General features: G+C 43.9%; 1 protein-coding gene across 1 annotated transcript in view; it reads right to left on the bottom strand.

Annotated features, from left to right (window-relative positions):
• Positions 1-6277: 6277 nt before the first annotated feature.
• The window catches only part of NEIL3 (nei like DNA glycosylase 3), a 51824-nt gene continuing 33426 nt past the window's right edge, over positions 6278-24675 (bottom strand). Inside the window, exons 6-13 of the mRNA XM_053900685.1 lie at positions 19370-19605; positions 19003-19293; positions 18195-18305; positions 17613-17679; positions 16544-16755; positions 14227-14647; positions 8198-8372; positions 6278-6738 (exon numbers count right to left, since the gene is read on the bottom strand). Of these exons, the coding sequence (XP_053756660.1) occupies positions 6556-6738; positions 8198-8372; positions 14227-14647; positions 16544-16755; positions 17613-17679; positions 18195-18305; positions 19003-19293; positions 19370-19605 (1696 nt within the window). The 3' untranslated portion in view covers positions 6278-6555. The remainder of the gene's footprint in view (positions 6739-8197; positions 8373-14226; positions 14648-16543; positions 16756-17612; positions 17680-18194; positions 18306-19002; positions 19294-19369; positions 19606-24675) is intronic.

The raw sequence follows: 24675 nt of genomic DNA, 5'->3' as shown, positions 1-24675 counted from the left end.
CAAATGTGTTCAGAGTCACATGGTCAAGGTCTAGGTAAGGGAGAGGGCAGGTCTTTAAATTGGCAGTCTTGAAGAACTCCATCTAATTCCAGACTCTGCGTAATTAAACATTGTAGCTACCCTTTCTCATCACACCCGCAGAATAGATTCCTTATGTGTTCAAAACGCCCTCTGTTTGCATCGCTAATCTAGCATGGGTCCCAGGGTACCCTGGCTTGCTCGCTGCCTGTGGGCTCCTTCAGGGGAGAGAGCGACTTCTTTATTTTCACATCCTCAGGACAAAGAACTGGCCCTTCTCAGAAAATCCATTTGTAGCGGTGAAATGGAATTAATTCTCCCTTTACAGATTTCTCTTCCTGTACGTGCCCTATGTCCATTTTTTTTCCCTGTACATAGCTTTCCTTCACATACACGATTTCAAGCCAAACGGGACTATTTGCTATTCCCCGCACACCCTGTGCCGTTGCTGTTAGATACCTCTGTGTGTGCTGCGCTCACGCCTGAAATGCCCTTCTACTTATGCAAATCTTCGCCAAGGAGGAAATCCAATCATCCGCTCTTTCCTGGAGCGCTTCTAGCTCCTGAATCGGATGGGAGCTCTTCTTCGCTGTCCTTTCTGCACCTGACTTGTGGGGCTCTCATTCCTTTTAATTTCCCACCTCACTCACAGATGGGCAGGCGCTCCTTTCAGCCCACCTACTATTGAGTTTTCTACATAGTAGGTGCATGATAGAGATTAAATGAATTCAAAACTAACAAGGTATTTAAACCAGTCGACTTGGTTTCCTAGAAAATGAAGAGGTTCAAACTCATGGCGCGTAGTTACATTTTTTCATCTTTATGTTATTAAATACAGTGTTGGAGTAAGACAGCATTACTTTTATCTTTTTTTTCCTTCTCAATGAATGCATACTCTTTGATCTGATTAGTTTTGGCCTGTCCATTTGTAAGCAACTATCTATGGAATGCTAAAAAAGAAAGAGACAGAGACAGAGACCAGGGGAGGGGGGGGAGAGAGAGAGCGAGAGAGAGAGAGAAGGAGACTTTCATTTAAATTGCTGCAAAGATTTAACAGCTTTTAGACACTGAGGAATTTCTCTTTTATGATAAACCCGCAACACTCTTGTCAATGACGTTTAAGTGCACTCGTGTTTGAGTAGCGGTAACGAGGTTAAAAATGTTCAACAGACTGACATTATATTAAACTTTTATCCATTAAATTCAACAGATGTTTACCAAGTTTCTACCGTGCACAAGGCACGATACTTGGTAAGATTCTGTGGGGAAGAAAAAAGAGGTATATATAATCCCTTAAAGAGGTGAACATCAGGAATGCTGCCAGGACAGGTAACTGAGCCTGAGACACAGTATAAGCTCCAGAAGAGACAGCAAGTACTGTGCAACCCACAAAGGAAAAAGAGGTTACATCTTTTGGAAACTCATCAGAACATCTATTCTTTGATTTCACATGCCAACCTGCTGGCCACGGTGACTTGGAATATGTAGCTACAGGTGCCTTGAGCAAGTACACGAAAACAATGGGTTTAAAAAAAAATTAATGGAAATTAAATAAATGAAAACAACAGAAGGCAGTGGAAATTTAACGTAAGTTTACAGACATTTTATCTTTTTCAAGTTTATTTATTTTGACAGGGAAAGAGAACACGTGTGTGGGTGAGCAGGGGAGGGGAGAGAGAAAGAGAGAGAGAGAGAGAGAGAGAGAGAGAGAGAGAGAGAGAGAATATCCCAAGCAGGCTCTACACTCCCCTCTGACTTGGGGCTCCACTCTCATGACACAAGACCATGGCCTGAGCTGAAATCAAGAATCAGACGCTTAACTGACTGAGCCCCAAGGCGCTTCATAAATTTGTAGACATTTTAATATTGCACATTTAACAAGATAGGTTTTAGGGAAAACATTAGCATAATTTTATCATCATACCACAGTTGTTTCCATTTGTGTATCTTAGGTATTTGTACATATTTAAGATGCGCAATTCTGGGAAGAGCACTTTTCTTCAATGCATAGAAAGGAGAAGAGTTTAGTTCAGAGTGTGCGCATGAGCATGGCCTGTGTGACACGCGCACATCTCCTACTTAACCTACGTTAACCAGGTTTCCTAAACCGGGAAATGAGAGATAACAACGACAGTAATAAAGCCTATTTCATGGGTGGTCGAGAGGATGAAGTGAAACGCTCTAGGGCAATGACAGCAGCTGTCACAAAGTAAGGGCTCAAGAAACAGCGGCTCTTTTTTTTTTTTAATTTTTTTTTTAACGCTTATTTATTTTTGAGACAGAGAGAGACAGAACATGAACAGGGGAGGGTCAGAGAGAGAGAGGGAGACACAGAATCTGAAAAAGGCTCCAGGCTCTGAGCTGTCAGCACAGAGCCCGACGCGGGGCTTGAACTCACAAACCGCAAGATCATGACCTGAGCCGAAGTTGGACGCTTAACCGACTGAGCCACCCAGATGCCCCAAGAAACAGCGGCTCTTAAAACCATCTTCCTCATTTCGCTTCCTACCTCATCCCCAGTTCTCCCCCATCACCAAAAGCCTTTATATTCATACGATATTGGTTTGAAAGACCAAGAAACAGACAGACGAACTCCAAAGACACGAGAACCAGGAGACCACACAGCATCTCCTGAAAGTCTGGCACGAGGATGAGCAGACACAGGCTCCGAAGGCTGACAGCCATGTCCCGGTCCTGCTGCTGCAGGTGTCAGAGCCACTGACGTGGGACAAGAACGGTACCTGCTTCCCTCGACCTGGAAGCATCAGGAGTCAGAGACACAATGGCTTCTGCCCTCGCCCCCCTGCGGAAGATGGCCTAGGAGCACCGGGCAGCCTAGGCAGTCACCTCTTTGCCCGGCCAGAAGCATGGAGCAGGGGCCACGGCAGGAATAGCATGAAGCGGACCGGAATCGCCTCGCGAGGGCTCTGTAACCTATACTGTCCCCGGGACTGAAGCCCGCAGTGTAAGGCAGAACCTGCACATTCAGTCAAAGCGGAGCAGCAGCAGGCTCGGGTAGACAGGCTCCAGAGATTCCTAACCTAATCACCAAACACCCAGGAGACAACAAAAACATCACCTCTCGTGCCCCAAACCAGGAGAGGCCCAATGGAAAGAAGACAAGACACTCAACCGGTGGCAATAATGAGGTGAACCAGATGTTCGGGTTATCCAACAAGGATCTCAAAAGTGCTTCCGGAATCAGTGATAAATTCTCTCGAAAACAATGGAAAAAATGGAAAATCTCCGCAGACAGAAGTTTCGCAAAAGAACCAGGTAGAAATTCCACGACTGAAAAAGCACATTCACCAAAATAAAAAAGCTTGCTGGAGAGTCTCCCTAGTGACGAACACAGAAGAGACTCGGGGACAACAGCAATCTAACGAGCTAAGTAACATCTGTATCATCGCAATCTCCGAAGGAGAGGGGGGGAGCGTGGGGGATTGAGAAAATATTGGAGGAGTGATTGAAAATCCGTAGGTATTACAGCTATCGCCTCTGACGACCGAGATAAAATGGCACCACTTTGCATAAAATGTAGGCAACCTGCATCTTAGCGTTCCTTCGACCCCTCTCTCTTCATGCTACGGTCATTGTAATCTACCTGCATACAGTACGACTCTTGCAGGACAACGTTATATTGCTTTCAACAGTCCCATGTAAAGAAACCACAAGAAAATACGAAATACTTTGTGCTCTAGGTATTTGCCTTTTCAGGTTCTTAACGATTTGCATTTCCGTCTGGCATCACGTCAACAACCAAGGGCACAGTTACTCTCGCTGCTCTAAAGTCCTCGTTTGCTAATTCCCACGTCTCAGTCATTGTGGCATCGGTCTTGGTTGGTTGTCTTCTCTCTGAAACTGGGTCACGTTATTCTGGTTCCTCTTATGTTGCATAATTTGGACGGAATCCTAAATATTACATGGAGGCGGGTCTGGATTTGGAATATTCCTCTGAAGAGGGTTGATGTGTTGGTCTCAGCAGGCCACTAATTTGGTCAGACTCACACTGCAAATTCTCTTAGGCAATGGATTAAATCTTGGTTGGGTCCTCGTATCCTCAGCTGTTCTGTGTTCAGTCGGCCCCCACACACGAGTGCGGTTCAGGGGTCAGGCGAAGACAAGGGCAGAGCTGAAGCACAAAACTTGGGGCTCGCCATCTCAGATCTCTCCTATCCCCCCCTTTTCCAGTGGCCGTGGTTGGCCAGAATGACCGTGGCCTCTTCAGGCCCCCTTTCTGCCAGACTTTGGCCTGCCCACTGGGTACTGATTTTGTTCTGCCCTCAGGAAAAAAAAACTAAAAAAGAAAAATGGGAGGTTACCTCCAGCTGGTCTCTCCTTCCAAGTCTTACATCAATCCAGAATCTGCCTGCTTTTGTTCACTCTCCAGTGTTGTCTGATTGTGGGCGGAATCTATTGATCAGGTTGTCCAGAATCTAGAGCTGGGCTCAGTTAGAGCTTGCTCCACAATGGAAGCATAAACCTCCTCGAGGTTTTGAGGGGAAATTTAGTCAAAACTCAAAATGAGGTTTGAATGAGTGCCATTTTTCAAGCATTCTTTCCAAATAAGACCCTGTTCTGCTTATCCATTTGGTTCATTGATGCTTCCCGGTACCATTTTCTTCATATACATCCTGTATATTTCTTATTAGAGAAGTATCAAATTGTATCAGACTGAAATTGATTGTCATTAAAAAGTTTCCTTTGTAATGTTTATTTTTGAGAGAGACAGAGCTTGAGTGGGGTAGGGGCAGAGAGAGAGGGAGACACAGAATCTGAAGAAGGCTCCAGGCTCCCAGCTGTCAGCACAGAGCCTGATGGGGGGCTCAAACCCACAGACCTTGAGATCATGACCTGAGCTGAAGTTGGACGAAGTCTGAGCACCCAGGCGCCCCTGGTTGTGTTTCATTTGCCGAGATTTCCTTGGCATTAATTTGCTAATTTATGGAAGCCTCATTTGAGAGGTGCCTTTCCCTCCCTGTGGCACAAAGAATCCACAGTTTTTTTCTGAACGCACAACACTGTGTATTTCACTTCAGATCAGCTGAGATCACCCATGGTCCAGCTCAGTTCCCGGTCTGCCTTGTGGTCACTGTCCTGTTCAGTTCTTCAGGTAGGATCACTGATTTTAGGTTGGTTCCAAATCTGTGTCTTCAGCATAGAGCTCAAACGCTGGCAAGAGGATACCTTATGTTCTGCCCTTGCTGATTTCATATGCTGATGATTCTCAAAACTCTGCACGGACAATTTAGTGACAGAATGGGAGACAGGTTCAAGCTATCTTCTCTGCTGTCCTTTTTTTTTTTTTTTTTTTTTTTTTTTAATGTTTGAGAGAGAGAGACAGAGACAGAGAATCCCAAGCAGGCTCTGTGATGTCAGCCCAGAGCCCAACAAAGGGCTGGATCCCATTAACCATGAGATCATGACCTGAGCCAAAATCAAGAGTCAGATGCTTAGCCAACTGAGCCACCCAGGAGCCCGTCTTTTTTTTTTTTTTTTTTTTTTTAAAGTAGGCTTCACGCCCCATGTGGGGCTTGAACTCACAACCCTGAGATCAAAACCAAAGCTGAGATCAACAGTCAATTAACTGACTGAGCCACCCAGGTGCCCTTGTCCTTTTCTTTATAAAAAATCTTTTTACTAGACTGAATCAGCTCTGAATGGAATTTTCCACAAACATGCAGAAATAACCTAACATTGAAGTTTTCTTTAATTATATAGTTAGCTGCACTAAATTTGAGGGGATAAAATAAGGGAGAGAAACTAAAATGAGAAATAAAAAAATAAAAGCACAGTATTAAGCTTTATAAATGGACTTATTTTTAAAAATTAATTTCAGATATTAAAATCAATCAGAAACATTTAAATCAACTTCTCTTTTAAAGATATACAGACTACTTCTTCTGTTCTTAAATGTTACTTTTATATTCTGAATCTCCATAAGTTTCCATGAAAATGTATTAAGCTATCCAAGTATTTGGCTTATCTCTAATGTCTAAGAGGAACTTGATGTTATTGAAAAGAATACAGAAATATTCTTTTCCAGAGGTGATCTCATCTTAAATTTCATTTACGAAAACAAGAAGTACCTTTAATCATATGCTATGAAGAGTGGCAATCCCTGAGAAAATGACTCATTGCAGACAAAGTAATTAGCTATTTCACTGGACTACATAATCCTCTCAAAAAGAAAAAAACCAAAAACCAATCAATGCTTCCCCAAAGAAGTTACAAGAGGCCAAGAGCACACTAAAAATTCTTTATTGTCATTATTAAATGCATTATATAAACATGATAAGTGGAATATACTATACATTCGATGGAACACATATAGCCTTTATCAGGGTAAAAAAAATACACAGCCAAGAATGGAAAGCAGCATACATTAAAAAAAAAAAGTGAACAGCTCTCATATATTACTGTCACTATACAATGTGCCAGGATGTTTTACAACCTTTCTATTAAACAAAAGGGAACGAAACATTATGTTTGGTTTAAAGGCGTTAAATGCCAGATATTCCACAGAAGGAGAAAATATTAGCATCCTGGAATCATCTTTATTCCTGGTCCATTTTCTGCCCACTGGAAAAAATTGCACTGTTTTGCCTTCCCAAGAGGACACACGAAAAAATTCTTTCCGTTATTGGGTCCAATCTTCAACACCGTCCTCATGATAGAGCGTCTGCCATGGTTGCAGAATGGGAAGGACAGATCCGCCCACTACAGGGTTAAAACAGAAGGACTGGGAAGTTTGGATGCAGGTTAGAAACACGTACAGCCTAAGCCTGGGTGCATCTGGTTAGCGCATCCCGTGTTCCCTGCCACTGTTAATCTGACATTGGAAAATAGACAGAAGTCATTAGTGCTTGCCCTTGAAAAAAGCTTACATCCTGTACGAAGCATCTCTCCTGCAAATTTGCTTGAATCACACAAAAAAACTGCCCAAATGCTCAGCTTCTCTTTGTCTACAGACATGTTTACAGGGGTTCTCTTGCTTTACTGAAAATAATTGAGAACGATCAGCATCTTGCTGCAAAGCCATCACCAGTGCTTCTGCTATGTTAAACCGATTAAGATCAAAGATTTGTTATGATTTTAATACTCAACTTCCTTCCTTCATCTCTTAGGAATAAAAAGAATCCAATACAGAATTACATGGATGAATTTAGGCGGATTCCACTGTATTACTCTTATAAACGTTGGCCTCAAGGGAACTATAAAGCAGGCTGTAATATTATTAATTTTCTACCTAATATTTTTTCCATTATGTCTACGAAAGCTCCTTGAGGGAATGTTGTCAGTTCAGTAGGATGCAGTCACTGCTCATGCAGGGGTTCAGACCCAGTCATTATCCAGTTTTCCTTGGAAAATTCCTTAGGAAGGTACCACGCTGAAGACAGAGGTTTTCAAGCTCAGTAAGCCCAGTCAGAAAATTTTTGCTCCAGCACTGAGACAGATCAGTATTTGCAGTTATGCACCAGATGTAGCAGTTGGTTGCAGAAATATGTATTTAAACATTGAAACCAGTCAGCATAGTGAGAGACTCACATTCCGAGAAACACAGAAGGTGAGTCGGAGGAAGACGGACTCCAGACTCTAGTGTCCTGTCCTCTCTTCACTTCCAGGGACACGCTCCCAGAATGGCAAGGGGGGAGGAACCGCCCTACATCTAAATTGTTGTTGTGCAAGCTTGTGTGATAGGATTCACTACGTTTACTGTAAATCCAAGGTATGTCTGTGATTCCCCCCCCCCCCCCCCCCCCCCCCCCCCCGTGTACTTCTCCCCAGGGCATACACCAAAGGTTTTGTGGAAGGGAGGAAAAACACGTTTGTGTCCTGAATTATTCGCCACCTGCGTAAATCACTCAGTCCCTTTCTACCTTTATAAACCAAGGACCACACATCTGCACCTGTGGTTACACACGGGCTACACCAGAATCATCTAATGGCTATTATTTGATTAGTTTTTCAGTTTCTGATGAAGCTCCTTGAGTTTTATGTTCTTCAACATTCAGGCTTTAGACTGAATGTCAGTGTGGCTCTTTAAAATTTAAAGGTGAACAAATTAAATAAATAAAACTTAAAGCTGAAAGCGGAAAACAAGATCGCTACTCATTACATCTTAATAATGGAAGCATGTGATGACACTACAGCGAGCTTGAAAAAATCTTACACGTACTTGGAAAAATCCGCACTGCGCTTGTCTAGCTAGAGGACAAGCGTAAAACTGCCTGCCCTTGTTTTCGCCATCCTTCCGCACAACTCGTAGAACACACAGGCGCTTGTGTTTACCGCAGCGAGGACTGCCAGCATTTAATGCACAGGTACCATCTGTCATGTTAATTCCAAGTTCACTGTAACGACAGGTTACAAAGTTACTACAGCCCAACAGCGCTAAAGGGATAATCCCCACCGCCTTCCCCTGCATTAGAATTCTGCTCGTACAGGGGGTACCCGGCTGCCTCCGTCGGTTAAGTGTCAGACTTCGGCTCAGGTCATGATCTCATGGTCTGTGGGTTCGAGCCCCACATGGGGCTCTGTGTTGTCATGACAGCTCAGAGCCTGGAGCCTGTTTCAGAATCTGTGTCTTCTTCTCTCTGTGCCCCTCCCCTGCTCACTCTCTCTTTCTCTCTCTCTCAAAAAATAAACATTAAAAAAAAAAAAAAGAATTCTGCTTGTACAAAGACGAGGTGCCAAAAAGGGGACCAGGGTCAATGGCACGTCATTCCACACACTGCTACCACATCTGCTTAATTCCTGTTTTTTTCAGGTAATCCTAACTTACCTCCAAAGCCACCTGTGCACCCAAAGCATGCAATTAACATTTCTGAAGTACGAAAACAGCTGAAATGTGTACCCAGCACACCTACTTTCCTTAGTTTTCATTTGTGATAACTGGTTCTTCCCTTACTCAGTAGTATAGGGTGGCCACTTTCATTTCCTCTAAAATATTCTCAAGTTCAGTAGCTCCCCAGCCCCCAAAGTAACTAGAATGACAGTCTTCTCTAATTATTTCCTCATCGGTAGCAAGCTCTCGTGGATGGCTGTGACAAGGCCAAAAAGATCAGTCTTTCTATCGTCCATTTTAAAGACAATTTTCTACGCTTTTCTTTGATCAAGGCTACTATAATAGTTGCAGTCATATTTCAGCAAGGCCTGGGCTGCCTGGCAGAGAAGAAATGTGTATTTTGTCAAGCCAGTAGGGAAGCTTTATTCTCCCCCACAATTAGGATCAACTGTATTAACATCCAGAAATGGCAAAGCTGGAAGGCAACAGGATTTTCTTTTCCATACTCCCTCCATTTTTCCGATGCCCCTTCCAAAAGAGGATACATTAAAATTTTAACTTCAAGAGAAGTTAAATATCTAGGTGGTGCAGAGAAGTCAAGAAACATCAAAAATGTGGGGCTGCCTGGGTGGCTCAGGCGGTTAAGCGTCTGACTTTGGCTCAGGTCGTGATCTCACTACTCATGAGTTCAAGCCCTGAGTCGGGCTCTGCGCTGACAGCTCAGAGCCTGGGGCCTGCTTGGAATTGTGTCTCCCTCTCTCTCTCTGCCCCTCTCCCACTCATGCTCAGTCTCTCTCTGTCTCTCAAAAATACATTAAAAAAAATTTTTTTAATAAAAAAAAAAAACACTGAAACCAAAGCAAGTAGACCATAAATGTGCTTTTAAAGAAACTTAAGAGAAAGAAAAAAAAGGTAAAGAATATTGATAGGAGTGAAGTGATGCTTTCTTATAAAAAAAAAAAAAATACACACTTGCAAACAGTTTTCTACATTATTATGGAAGTGGCTGTCTTAGATAACAATTAGTTGAACACTTCCAAGCCATCTGCTTCAACCTAGAAATCTCCAGAGTTCCATATAGCCAAGAGAGGTTTAAACTCTTTCCTAGTAAAGCTTTCCTGGGGAGGGGCAAAGTGGAAGGGTGGAAGGTAGGATTCAGTTGGGGATAAAAGGCTCCAGGGGTCCCCTCTGGCTCCTCATTTCTGTCTTTCATTCCATTTTCTTCCTTGGTATAAAGCTAAAGAAAAACAACAGCCATATGCTCTCTTATCCCTGGCACTCAGAGTATGGGCTGCTGACTAGAAGCATCGGCATCACCTGGGAGAGCCTGAGAAACACAGAATTAGGGGAGCCTGGGGGGGCTCAGTCTGTGAAGCGTCCGACTCTTGGTTTCGGCTCAGGTCATGGTCTCAGAGTTCGTGGGATCGAGCCCCTTGTCAGGCTCAGCACTGCCAGTGCGGCAGAGTCTGCTTGTGATTCTCTCTCTCTCTCTCTCTCTCTCTCTCTCTCTCTGCTCCTCCCCCCTTCTTTCTCTCTCTCAAAATAAATCAATAAACTTAAAAAAGTAAAAGAAATACAGAATTATCTACCCCGCTCCAGATCGCCTACTGAATTAGAATCTGCATGTTAACAAGATTCCCAGGTGATTCGTATGCACATTGAGTCGTGAAGCAGAGTGAACATAACCAAGATACTGATGCCACCTGTGATCGCATCAACTCTAAATATGCACAGCTAATCTTAATTTTATGATAGAAAACATCATCCAGGATAAATGTTCTGAGGAATCGAGGACTTCCTGGTTCCTCTTTGTTTCCATCATTATTTAAGAACTTTGTAAACTGTAGCAGAACATTTTCTTAGGTAAACTTAGCATAAGAATAGTTCAACTTATTTTATAATTAGGACCATCACTTTGAACATTAATAGACTATAAATGGTCTGTTAATGGATCGGGGTTGACAAATGTTTTCAGATAGCACATATTTTCGGCCTGTGGGTCTTAACAGTCTCCGTTGCAACTACTCAATTCCGTCTGATATTGTAGCATGAAAAGCGGCCATGGAAACTATGGAAACCAACGGGAATGGAATGTGTTCCAATAAAACTTTATTTATAAAATCAGGCGGGAGGCTGGATTTGGCTCTGCCAACCGTAGTTTCCTAAAGTAAAAGTCATTTGAACTGAGCAGCGCTTGATGCATAATAGGTTTTCAATAAATATTTGTTAATGAATAAATAACACTGAACACAGCTCAGATAAAAACTCTTCTCAAGAGAGAATACATCACCATGCACAACTGTGTAATTTTAAAATGGATAGGTTTTCAATGCTCAATTCATCATGGCTTAACTAATTTTACAGATAGGGTGATTCTTTATAATAAAACCACTGTCTACATTTTTTTGAACCCTTCAGTCTCACTGAATGTAGATTTTGTAGCTCAGTGGCATTTCAAGAATGAAAACAAACACAGGGAGGTAAAATGACTCATCCTAGCTGGCCCCAGGTGGTTCTCTTGGGGATCAAATACCCTGAAGGTTACAGGAAGCATGAATAAGGGGTGTTTCCCTGGTGTTAGAGGTGGCACTCTGCCAACCTTGATGTAACAGACGTGAGAAAATGGTAGTGATTCTGCCAGTTTTATTTCCTCACCCAAGCAAACCTCTGCACCAGCTCAGGAGAAACCTTCACCCAAACAAACACATGGATTCTCTGAATATGTACCACTGTGTTTTGTTCTGTATTTACACTAATTGGATCAAAGACTTGAAACTGTTTCTAGCAGGTACTCTGAACTGCTAAAAAACTGGTTCGACCATCTAATTCATAATCCGGTCACTGGATAAAACTCCGGTATATCCAAAGACCAATCCGAAAATATGCCTCGTCAACAGAGCATGTATCGTGTAGTGTAGTGATGGGATCAGTAATTAAGAGAACAAAAGGCGAATTAATTACCATATAATTATTAAAGAAAAAAAATAAACTGCCTATAAATTCTCTGAGTGGACCACCTGTTTTCACATATTAGGTTGTGAGCTTCTGCTGGGCATCTTGTCCACAAGATGAACACTGAAGCTGCCAGACAAGGAGAAAAATGAAATAAATGACAGTAATTTGCAATTTATTCCTTGTAAAGTAGCTGGGTGCAGAAGGGCTGCTGGGTGAATGTATTTCATCACTTGACATTTATTCTGCTAGTTGATCTTGATTGATTTTAGAGTCTCAGTCCTGGGGTTCTTATATTCAACACATACATAGGCTGCGGCGTTTCTAAGTAATGTTATGCACTGTGATTAATCATATGACCCTATTACTAATGGCTTATGAAGAAATCATTTAAATTTAGGGTTACAGTAATGTTTTTTTAAATCCCTAATTCATTAGTTAAATTGTCTAAGATTTTCTACAAAGCACTAAGGAAACAAAAATATGCCAAGATATTTCAGCTGAGTACAAAGAATGCCACCACACTAAAATGATCACATCTACATCTTTGCTCTTAAGCTACAGAAAAGACTTAACAAATGACTTTCTTACAGGATGGTCTCCCAACTCAGATGCTCCAGACCCTACCTCCTTCGTGACCTCTGATTAGGGTTCATTAGATGTTAATTGGGATTAAAATGTAAAGTTAGTCCTGATCCAGTCATTTAAATGCTTGGCCTCCATAGCTTAATTCAAACATCTGCCATTTCTTAGTATTATGGACACAAGTTAAAACAGATATTATAAATGACTGTGAATGAGATTTTTTGGGAGACGGTCAAGGAGAAATCATCAAGACTAACCGATGGCAAATTTAGTGTCATGACAGGAAACTGGAGACAAAATCATGTACTGACCACACACCGCCTCGGAAATCTGTTAGCAAGTAAGCTCGAACGAAGGGTTCCAAGAGCCTGGTCTGGGCCTGCACATCAAGTGGCCCCTGGTGGTGCGGCCCAAGGGAAGAACCTTCCACTCAGCCAGGACACAGCCCATCGGTGGAGAAGCCAGTAACGCAAATCCCGCCTGCGATCGCATGAGATCCCACGCACACCAACTCTCCCTCCGCCTCTCTCCCACTGGCAAGACAACACCCATGGGAAGGAAACGCTCCAACTTCACTTTATTCAAAAACGCAGGATGTACGGCACCTGCTTTCTGAAGGAAAAAAGGAAAACACAGCTTGAAAAAGAAAACTGTGGAGACATGCCTCTCTCTGACGGAGGCCCAAGAGCAGGTGGCCAGAGTAGAGAAGCCCCAGATAAAGATCTAGAGAGTGTGGACAGGTAGTTCTAGGTGCTGCCGTAATCACAGAAGGGGGACATCGTTTAGTAAAATTTCTCTATCTCCAGCGACAGCCATTGGGAGGCTGCTTCTAGATGGGAAGGTCAGAGTCTCAAAACATACCTGGTCTGCCTGTATTCACGAATTTGCAATGACAACTTTTCAAGTTCAGCTCCAACTGTGGCACACACGCTCTCTGGGCCTTCGTGGCTGAAACACACACCATCCCACACGGCTGGAATACAGCCACCTTCTTCGGCAGCAATGCTGCTGAAAGTATCTCCTCTCTCTCTCTTTAGAAGACACATACCAAACTCTCATGACTAATAGTCTCCCTTTTGGAAGAACTATCTTTCTTTGGAAGGAAATATAAAAAAAAAAATGCAGGGGCACCTGGGTGGCTCAGTTGGTTAAGTTTCTGACTTCGGCTCAGGTCATGATCTCACAGCGTGTGAGTTCTAGCCCTGCTTTGGGCTCTGGACAGCTCAGAGCCTGGAGCCTGCTTCGGATTCTGTGTCCCCCTCTCTCTTTGCCCCCCACTTCGCGTTCTCTCTCTCTCTCTCTCAAAAATAAACATTAAAAAATGTTTTAAAATAATGCTAACAGTGGTAATTGCTATCGGGTGATATTTTTCTTCATACTTTGCAGTATTTTCCAAATATTCTGTACTGAGCACGTACATGGTTACAGTCAGAATAAAGTAACTTTGGGGGTGACCGGGTGGCTGAGTTGGTTAAGAGCCAGACCCTTGATTTTGGCTGAGGTCGTGATTTCACGGTTTTGTGAGTTTGAGCCCCACGTCGGGCTCTGCACTGACAACTAGGAGCCTACTTGAGATTCTCTCCCTCTCTCTCTGCCCCTCCCCAACTTGTGCTATCTCTCTCTCAAAATGAATAAACTTAAAAAAAAAAAAAAAAGAGTAAAATAACTTTTTACAGATAGATGCAGAAGATTCTGTTTTTCATTCTCTTCCCTTCCCTAACATCATAAGCTAGAGAAAACACGGGAAGGAGATGGCTATAGTCATCTTTCCGGGTTTGATTCACCTTACCAACATCAATGCAGCTTCCTTAGCAGGGGCCGACTCTTCTGCTTCTCAAAACTTAATGCAAATACCTTCAAGATCAAGGTTAGAGGTATCATACCTGTTAGAAAATCCAGGGCTACCACTTTTGAGGTCTGGTGATGAGGAGTGGGTTGTTTTCAACTTTTTATAGGCTGGACTAAATAATTTGGACTGAGAACAGGCCGTAGGTGATCCGTTTACTCTGTTAGATGGTTGAGTTCTATGGTTTGCTCTCTCCTTGGAGGGGTGCAGTGGATCCCTAAAACACATGTCAGTCGGAGGAGAGTTTTGAAATTCTCTGCCTAGTATCCCACTTTGGCTTGTTTTTCCTTCCAAAGCACTGGATTTATTGCTGAAATCAGTCAAGACAAGGGTTGTAGTTCCAAACACTGTTCTCCTGTTGACCTTCACCTCTGTACTTGGTTTTCCAAAACTATTACAAGGATACTTCACTAAGCTGTCAAAGGCAATAGAATTGTCTTCATTGTTGATTACTGAATCTGGAAGGAGAGAGAAGTGATACTTCAGAGTTCCTAGAAGTGTGATAATATATTGACTATTTGAAACATCTTTTAAAAAAAAATTTTTTTTTCATTTATTTATTTTTTGAGAAACAGAGTGAGACAAAGCGTGAGTGGGGGAGGGGCAGAGAGAGAAGGAGACACAGAATCCCAAGCAGGCTCCAGGCTCCGAGCTGTCAGCACAGAGCCGGATGCGGGGCTCGAACCCACAAACTGCAAGATCATGACCTGAGCCGAAGTTGGACGCTCAACCGACTGAGCCACCCAGGTGCCCCGAAACATCTTTTTATATCGTTAAAACTTTTAGTTCACTTATGATGGTGAATGCATAGAACTATCAACACAGTTTGGACAATTCAGGATTAACTGTCTTCTCGTTAGGAAATAAAAGTATCATAGAAAGGGCAATATTTCACCAACTCCTAGCAGCGCAGAGGTGGCTTTAACAGAGATTTATATTTGCTTGTTATTATTTTTTTACCATTTAAAAGTCATTCAGCTACCAATTTTGATCCTATTAGGCAACACAATAAAGCAGTGGTAATTAAGGGATGGTATATAGATCAGCAGTTAGAGGCCTGTTTCTGGATTATCAGGAATGTCTCTGTGAATGACACATATTGGGAAAGGCTTACTGAAATTAAACAAAGATGAATTACAAAGACTTGACATTAATTAAAAATGTTTCTTTTTTAAAAATATAATTTATTGTCAAATTGGCTAACATACAGCGTGCTCTTGGTTTTGGGGACAGATTTCCGTGGTTCATCACTTACATACAACACCCAGTGCTGATCCCAACAAGGGCCCTCCTCAGTGCCCATCACCCATTTTCCCCTTTCTGTGAATGGCACATAATGGGAAAGCCTTATTAAAATTGGACAAAGATGAATTACAAAGACTTGACACTAATTAAAAATGCTTCAACAAAGCATCCTAGCATTTTGGAATCCATACTATGTTCTAAACTGTAGTCTTTCATACTCAGAAAAATAACAAGAAAATAGTTAATGGGATGCAGAGAGGCGTTTCAGAATGTTGGAATGAATGAGGAGGCCTCAGACTGTGGTCTTCTGAGGGCTCTGTGCTGAAAGATACTGAACGGGGGGAGTGGATAGAAAGAGGAGGCGTGGTCCCTTCCAGCAATGCTGTGCAAGGGGTGGGGCCCACCCTTCTCGCCCAGAGAACAAAACACCCTGTGACAGCAACCACAATGTGGGGTCCATAAGTCAAGAATGAACTTTCTCATCTCTAATTGAAGGGAGAGAGAACACTTTGAGAACACAATAGAAACTGCATCAATGAGCTGGTTCCTAATCACGGGTTCGCTCTGAGGTTTTACATTCTCTGAACGCATGAAATTGTGAGCTGTAAAAAGAGTTATTTTAAAGGATTTCAATGAAATCAGTACAATTGTCTGGGTAAAGATTTTAATAACAAGGGGTAGGAAGGATAAAGAAGAGAAAAAATTCAGCATTTTTCTGTTCCACCTGCAAAGATATTCTTACAGAAATCCTCCCTTTCAGTTTATGAAGTGCTTGGACTGAATAACAAACTCAAAAGTTGCTGAAATCTGCATAAAACAAAGCTTTATTGAATAATTCATTAGAAATAGTAGAGAACAGATGTGATCATCTCAGTTTTTTGAGATACAAAGGCACATACTCTTTTAGCACAAGCATGTTTTCACTCCTCGTTTAAGAAAAAAAAAAAAGGACTGAACAGAATATTAGCATGGTTTACATGCAAAGCCTAGCAATTCCTTTAAACCTTGCAGAAAGAAAGCATTTTACTTAGGAAATCTCAAGATGGAACAAGATATACAGCTTTGTATAATTAGCCGCCTTTGAACTCAAAATCAAAATTCAGTCTTACCAATAGGTCTTGAAGTCAGGCAAGCATCACAAGCCTTCGAAGACGGCCTGTTTACGAGCGTGCAGACCACACACGTCCACTGCTCTTCGGATTTCCGAGCCACATGGTCCCCTCTGCTGGATGGCCAGGTGACCGTAGTGTTTCTCCTGGGCAGCGTGCTACCAGAGAATTTTGTAACGTTAACCATTACCACTCTTACGGTTGCCTTGTTCCTATACATTCAGGGTATTTTAGAAACTCTTACAGAAACATTAACGTCCAAATGTGTACAAGCCCTAACTATCTCAGAATAAAACGTTTCCGCTTGCGTCCTGCTGACTGCTATTAAAGACGGAAATAACAAATAAATGTTTTTGTTTACAGTCAGAGCTGTGGTTTTGTTTTTTTAAAACCCTCTAAGAACATTTGACATAACCACTAGGAAGCATTTCTCAAATAACGTTTTAAGTAAGCGGCACTCTTCCCAAAGCCAACCTAAGATATCTCTGTTCAACCCAACTAGCGGGTGGGGATGAAGCAAAGACTTGGGCAGAAATTAGAACGTGGAAAGCAGAACGAGAAACATTTTACACTTCCTTCATGTCCAGATCTCTCCAGAATTTCTCAACACTATCCACTAAGCACTACACCAAATAGCTGATCTGTAACGAAGAAAAAGATCCCCAGCCTCGGCGTACTTTCCTTCGGGCAAATCTGTTTCATGTTAGATATCTAATAAGATTAGTAAGAAAACAGTAAAACCAACCCTGATTTTTGGACACAAAAGTGAATCATGATTTTCCAACTGGAGTTCCTGACTGGTTATTTGTCGTTACACAAAATGCCTTTAAAAGCTCTGATAAAGTCCTACTCTTAAACACATCGTGCCGGGACGCCTGGGGGGGCTCAGTCGGTTGAGCGTCTGACTTGCGCTCAGGTCACGATCTCATGGTTCACGACCTCGGGCCCCACATCGCGCTCTCTGCTGTCAGCTCAGAGCCCGCTTCAGATCCTCTGTCCCCCTCTGTCTCTCCCCCTCTCCCGCTCACTCTCTTGCTTTCTAAATAAATAAATGAATAAATACACTTACAAAACAACAACACCCCGTTCTGTAGAGCATGTCACGTGGGCAAGCACCACGGCAGCATCACAGGTCCCTTTATTCCCAACATTAATACAGAAAAAGCTCTTTTGGTAAAAGCCACGGTGCCTTACATCTCACAACATGAGTTCTTTGACTCCCAGAGGTACCTGGTCTCCTGTAACATTTTGCTCCTTACATATAATTACACCAGTTGTTGAATTCACCCTTGTCTGGTGAAATAACAAACAACATAAGCAAATCTGGAAATCAGACACATGTCACTGTGGCCCTTTGATGTTTACTGACTTTTTTCTTATTCCTATGGAATACCAGACCTTCCACAGAATTTGCTTGACCTAACTCCTGCCCTCCTCCCAAATTACTCTGAAAGGCAGCAAGATGCATTTATTCATAATGAAATAAACACAATTTAAGTAATCCTCAGATTCTCAACAAGCTCCAATTTTTCACCTCTCTTATCTTCTAGCCTATAGATTTCACTAACCATTAAGCATATATTCACTGTGACCTACATACGGCAGCTTTGGAAGCATTTTTTCCCCTTACTGCTCCACTGTTAATCACTACCGAGAAATTCTTTCCAATCCCCACTTGGATGTGCAACAGGAATTTCCAATTTCATGTAGTAGTGGACTGTGGAATGGTGTCCTGAAGGCATCGCATCATAATGCCAGGAACCTGTAAAGGTGAATTTACAAAGAGGACCTTTGCAGATGTCCTCTTGACATGGGGGAGATTACCCTGGATTATCTGGGTGGTCCCTTACTCCAAATACAAGTGTCCTTGTAAGAGAGAGGCAGAGGGAATTTGATACCCATGCAACAGAAGGCGATGTGACCAGAGAGGCAGAGACTGGAGTGACGCAAACCACAAGCGAAGGAAGCCGGGCAACCACCGGAGGCTGGAAAAGGCAGTGGGTTCTCCTCTAGCGCCTCTGGAGGGAACACAGCCCTGCCCACACCTTTGGCCCCAGGGAAACTGCTGTTGAACTTCTGGCATCCACAACTGTGCGAGAATACATTTCAGTTGCTTTAAACTATCAGGTTTGTGGTAGTTTGTTATGGCAACCACAGGAAGCTAGTGCAAATAAAATGCATGATCACTTCCCCAGCCCCAACACACACACACACACACACACACACACACACTCCTTTGCAACTGCCAGTCTGTCTCATCTCAGTAAACGCCATCACTGTGCACTCCACCCGTCAGGCCAAACATCCACAAGAAGTCATTCCTAACACTTCTTACCCTCACATCCCACATCCAATGCACCAGCAAATCGCGTAGGCTCTGCTCCAGGGGCAGACTTACCCTGAAGCTCAAGAAGCTTCCATAGCTCAGTGTGTTCTCCTCTAGGGACCGGAGTGGGGACCGGGAACAACAGAAGCAGGAACCCCAGCCGCCTGCCGGGGGCCGACAGCACCCTCGGCGGTGTCCACCCCGGGGTTCTTGGTAGGCAAGGCCCGTGCCCCGCCAGCACTATCCCGCACCTGCCTGGTGCCAGGGACCACGTGCCCCGGTGGCGTCGGGAGCCGCTGCACCATCTCGACTTTCAGGAGAAGGACCTGAGACGGCCCGCCCATCCGTCGCTCAAGGGCCAGGGTGACCCAGGCTGCAAGGCCATCCACCACGCGCACCCCCCCACCACCAGCCCAGGACCAGCCTGGAAGAGGTGAGACGTCAGAGGCAGCCGAGGGAGAGCCGAGGGCTGGCTGTCTCCTCCAAGGTCCTCGGGCCACCAGCATCAGCATCGTGTGGGAACTTGTCCGACACCCAGACTCTCAGGCCAGGCCCTCCCCGGGCCTTTGACTTCGGGGCCGAGGCCCAGCCATCTGTGCGGACAGCCCTCCACAAAACTGTGGTGCACACGGACGTTTTAAGAACCGTCGCTCCGAGGGCCTCCCCACAGACAGCAAGTAGCGCTTGAGCAAAACGGTACAGGGCAAGCGAGAGATGTGCCACCACTGAGAGCCGACTGTGAAGCCAAAGGACGATCTGCTCGTCTATCGATAATGAAAAAATACGATGCTGTTGATGGTGAAACTACAAGGCAAGAAGGAGGCAAGGAGCCAAAACATGGAAGAAGGTAATCACCCAGCTGTGGCAGGTAGCTGAGAGAGTCTTACTTGTCTGATGTCGGCAGTGTTTAAAAACTAAAATTTGTTATCTATTTCTTATTCTAAATATTCACAGTAGGAGCAAACTTTGCATTCATACTTTTTAATATTTTTTTTTCATAAAGAAGTCCCCTAAATTGTTTAAGTTTCAGTCCTTAACCCTACCTGAACTTCTAATATAACCTAAGGGGCACCTGGGTGGCTCAGTCAGTTAAGCGTCTGACTTTGGCTCAGGTCGTAATCCCACAGTTCATGGGTTCGAGCCCCACATCAGGCTCTGTGCTGACAGCTCAGAGCCTGGAGCCTGCTTTGGATTCTGTGTCTCCCTCTCTCTGCCCCTCCTCCACTCGTGCTCTGTCTCTCTCTCTCTCTCAAAATAAAAAAGAAACCATTTAAAAAAAATAAAATAAAAAGAGCCTAAACTGAACCATTTTTTACCACCCCACCCCACCCCACCCAAGCTGCCATCATTTACCACTGGCACTAGTGAGGGCACCCAGATGTCATTCCTTCACTCTGGTCACACCACAGTCCCTTTTCCACACAGTGGCCGCACGATCCTCGTAAAACACAAGTCAGTTTACGTCTCCGTCTGCTCAAAACCTTCCAGTGGCTTCCCGGCTAACTCAAAGTCAGTGGACCCCACGCTGCCCACGGTGACCACTTGACATAGGAATCGGTTACTTCTCTCCCGTTCCACACCTCCGATGGCATCCTAGCATACTCAGAATAAAACCACAACTTCTTCTCATGGCCGGGCGGGCCCTGCAAAGTGGAGCAGCCCTGCGCCCACATTCACTCTGCTCCGCTCAGTCATGCCTGCCTTCTTTCTCTCCATGACACCAGAGACTTCTTCATGCTTCTCCAGTCGCCTTCTCCTCCGCCCCTGATCTTTACAAGACAACAGACCTTCTCAAAAGTCTCCTCAGGGACTTCATCCACCCAACCTATTGAAAATGAGCTTCCCTGTCGCCATGTGTCCCCTCACTGAGGCTGATGCTTCTTCCAAGCACTGCGTGTCATTATCTGACATCTTACACATACATGGACATAGAGCCTTTTCTTAAGAAGATCTCCTCCCACTGCAATATAGAGTTCCACGGATATGCCACAAAGAGAGGTTTAATGAATGAATTTTGTCCTATGTTATCTACTGAATTTGCTTTCTGGAAGATCACCATTTCTTGGCTGTCATCCCTCAAGCCTCACCTGCTCTAACGGCCTGGATGTCCCTCTCTAAATCACTTTCCAGGGCTCTTCCAAAGCGCTCCTTTTCTTCTTCTCATCAGCAAAGTGAAAGCAACCTCAAGGCTTTCTCCGGGACTTTCCCTGCTTCTCTTAGGACATACTCTCAGTGACTGCAAACACTAGCAGGTTCAACTATGATCTCAGGTTATCAGGTAATGGGGAGGGGCTGTGTTCTTAGAAACCAAAGGCTTAAGATACAGGTGGAGGATGAGGGTGTCACCAAGGAAATCTTTGCCCTTCTCAACGGAAACTACGTACAAGTACAGGAAACAACTCATTTTGCTTTGTCGAAACAAAACAGACTATTTTTTCAAAGGTAGAAATGTACACATTAATTAAAAAAAAAGAAAGTTAGGTAAAATAAAGCACCATTTAAAGAACGTTTGAATAAAAAGAACACCCAGGGGCGCCTGGGTGGTTCAGTCAGTTACACGTCTGACTTCGGCTCAGGTCGTGATCTCACAGCTTGTGGGTTCGAGTCCCACGTCTGGTTCTGTGCTGACAGCTCAGAGCCTGAAGCCTGCTTCAGATTCTGTCTCTCTCTCTCTCTCTCTCTCTCTCTCTCTCTCTATCCCTCCCCTGCTCACACACCCTCTCTCTCTCTGTCTCGAAAAATAAACATTGAATAAAAAGAACATCCATGCTGCTGCCCAACTGCTATTTCAATGGAACCAACTGCTACTCCATTCTAACAGGGCCCCTTCCTCACGGGACACTGATACTTCCCGGGGTGACTCCAGTCTCACCGGGACCCTCCCTCATGGGGCACGGGGCCTTCCTGGGAGCCCTCCAGAACATGCTTCTTCTGCTGAAAGGAATTTGCTATCATGAGTCTTGAGAGAAGAGGCTTAAGCAGGAAGCACCTTAGATCTGCCTTTATTCTTTCCACCTGTTCTGTCTGTGGAGTGCCCAGCCAAGGGTGCCTCAGTGGGTTCCGTTCCCGAGACTGGAGCTTTTACACCTTTTTACTAATCCCATGAATTACACCAATGTTTGTTTTGGCTACTAGACCCACAGATTCCCATGCTAGTGTAAAATAATTTGAGCTGGGTTTCTTTCCTTGTACTCAGAAGAATCCCTTTTAAATTGTTTTTTTTTTTTTTTTAATTTTTTTTTTTTTCAACATTTTTTATTTATTTTTGGGACAGAGAGAGACAGAGCATGAACGGGGGAGGGGCAGAGAGAGAGGGAGACACAGAATCGGAAACAGGCTCCAGGCTCCGAGCCATCAGCCCAGAGCCTGACGCGGGGCTCGAACTCACGGACCGCGAGATCGTGACCTGGCTGAAGTCGGACGCTTAACCGACTGCGCCACCCAGGCGCCCCTTAAATTGTTTTTAAACATGACAATTGTGTGATCAAACTCGCTTCCCAAAACAAGGCTATCCTATCAAGACTAACCCGTTAGAGATTTTCCTCATTCATGTCTCCTAAGTGCCTTGTGATTGCTCCGTTTCCCCTCAGACATCTCTGCCAGCTCAGACCTGCCTTAAGAATTGGCTCGAAGGGGCATCTGGGTGGCTCAGTCGGTTAAGTGTCTGACTTCAGCTCAGGTCATGATCTCGCGGTTCGTGAGTTTGAGCCCCTTGTTCGACTCTGTGCTGACGGCTCGGAGCCTGGAGCCTGCTTCGGATTCTGTGTCTCCCTCTCTCTCTGCCCTTCTCCCCTCACACTCTCTCTCAAAAATAAATAAACATTAAAAAAAAAAAAAAAGAACTGGCTTGTGAACATCAGTAACTTCTCATTAACTAGCAACCAATTCTCAATACTTTCCAAATTAGATGGTTTTCAGAGACCTGAACGTGTCTCCTGGTAGGAACAAACACCCCCCCCCCCCCCCCGCCCCCGGCAGCTCTCCACATGCATGTTCCTGCCTCATGTCCTGGAGGAATTCCTTCCACAGATCTCAAAGGTCACGTTCTTCACCTTTCCTTGCCCTCCCCAAAGTGGAAGAACGACTCCACTGCTTTGGTACAAAAGTGCCCTCTGCAGCACTTCCATTCCAAACCCGGGGGGCGGTTAATGATCTACTTACTCATTCACTCCCCACCTTAGGCTCTGACGGGCTAAATTTTAACTGTTTTTTTATGTTTATTAATTTTGAGAAAGAGAGAAAGAGCATGCACACACGTGTGAGCAGGGAGGGGCAGAGACAGAGGGAAAGAGAGAATCCCAAGCAGACACAGAGCAGACCCTGACACAGGGCTTGCTCCCACAAACCGGGAAATCGTGACAATGAGCCGAAACCAAGAGTCGGACGCTGACCGACCGAGCCACCCAAGCACCCCTAAACTTTGTCTGTGTATTTGCAGTACCTGAATTATAACAGACACTAATTAAGACAGTAGTAACAAATTTTCAAAGATTTATAAAACAAAGACTAGCACAGAAAAGGAAAAGACATTAAAAAAAAAAAAATTTTTTTTAAAAAAAAGAGGGGCGCCTGGGTGGCTCAGTTGGTTGAGCGTCCGACTTCGGCTCAGGTCACGATCTCACGGTCCATGAGTTCGAGCCCCGCGTCGGGCTCTGGGCTGATGGCTCAGAGCCTGGAGCCTGCTTCCCATTCTGTGTCTCCCTCTCTCTCTGCCCCTCCCCCGTTCATGCTCTGTCTCTCTCTGTCTCAAAAATAAATAAATGTTAAAAAAAATTTTTTTTAAAAAGAAAAGGAAAAGACAGCAGTTTCCTCATAAGGAAAAAATACTCACCTGTATATATTACGCTAGCTCATATACAAACAGCCAACAATAAATGGTGTAAGTATTCAGTGTGGCGTAACCCATAAAGACTGTAAAACTGGGGGAGGGCTTCATGAAGGAGTTAAATAAACTTTGTGTGATTCAAAGAATAAAAGGGATCAACGCTGTTGGGCTTTTGTATTTCTTCAACTAAATTTGAGATGACTTTAACTTAGGATGAGAAAATGGAATCAACATTAAAAATGTTCAGAACCTCATCCAGAAAATGAACAGAATACACTTCGGTATAGAAATCTCTAAGAATAGGACAAATGCTACTAGTTTTCAAATGTCTTATTATACACACATTTGTTTGTCAACATACGGTTGCTTTTCCAAATGATGTCTTAAGCTGAATGTCAGTGCGTAAGTCAGAAGTAGCTGAGGAGAGAGGACGGATTGCAGGGCTCAGAATATTTGCAGCAGAGCAAGGCCTCCCCTAGCTCACAGATGCCCCTACGTCTGTTGCAGGGAACCCTTCAGTCTTTAAAACCTAGTTTCCAACAACCTTTGGAATCAACATTTACATGATAATCAACATATTTCTTTGATCATGTGGAAGAATACTTTTTGTTAAACCCCCAAAACTATCAATTCACAGAAAACAAATATAGAACATCAATCATTTATTCAGGAGACAAACATTTATCCAATGTCCTTCTGCCAGATACTGTGTCATACACATTTGGTCAGATAAGTGTACACCTATAACATTAAAACTAAGAAAACCATAAATCTGCACAATAAATATATTACCTAAATATACCTCAGATCTTGGTGGCAGTACGGTGGGGTGAAGAAGCCGAGAGGAAGAAGCTGTGAGTGGTTGGGGAGCTTAGAACAAGAGAAGGGGAGATGAAAAGGAAACCACAGGGGCAGGGAAGGCGGGGAGACTGCCGCAGACACACGGGGGAAGGCGCAAATGGGGGCCTCCCCCACAGACCG

Source organism: Panthera pardus, unplaced genomic scaffold (assembly GCF_024362965.1).
Source record: "Panthera pardus isolate Hobbes unplaced genomic scaffold, ASM2436296v1 HiC_scaffold_13, whole genome shotgun sequence".
NCBI lineage: Eukaryota > Metazoa > Chordata > Mammalia > Carnivora > Felidae > Panthera > Panthera pardus.
This window is presented reverse-complemented; position numbering and strand designations above follow the sequence as displayed.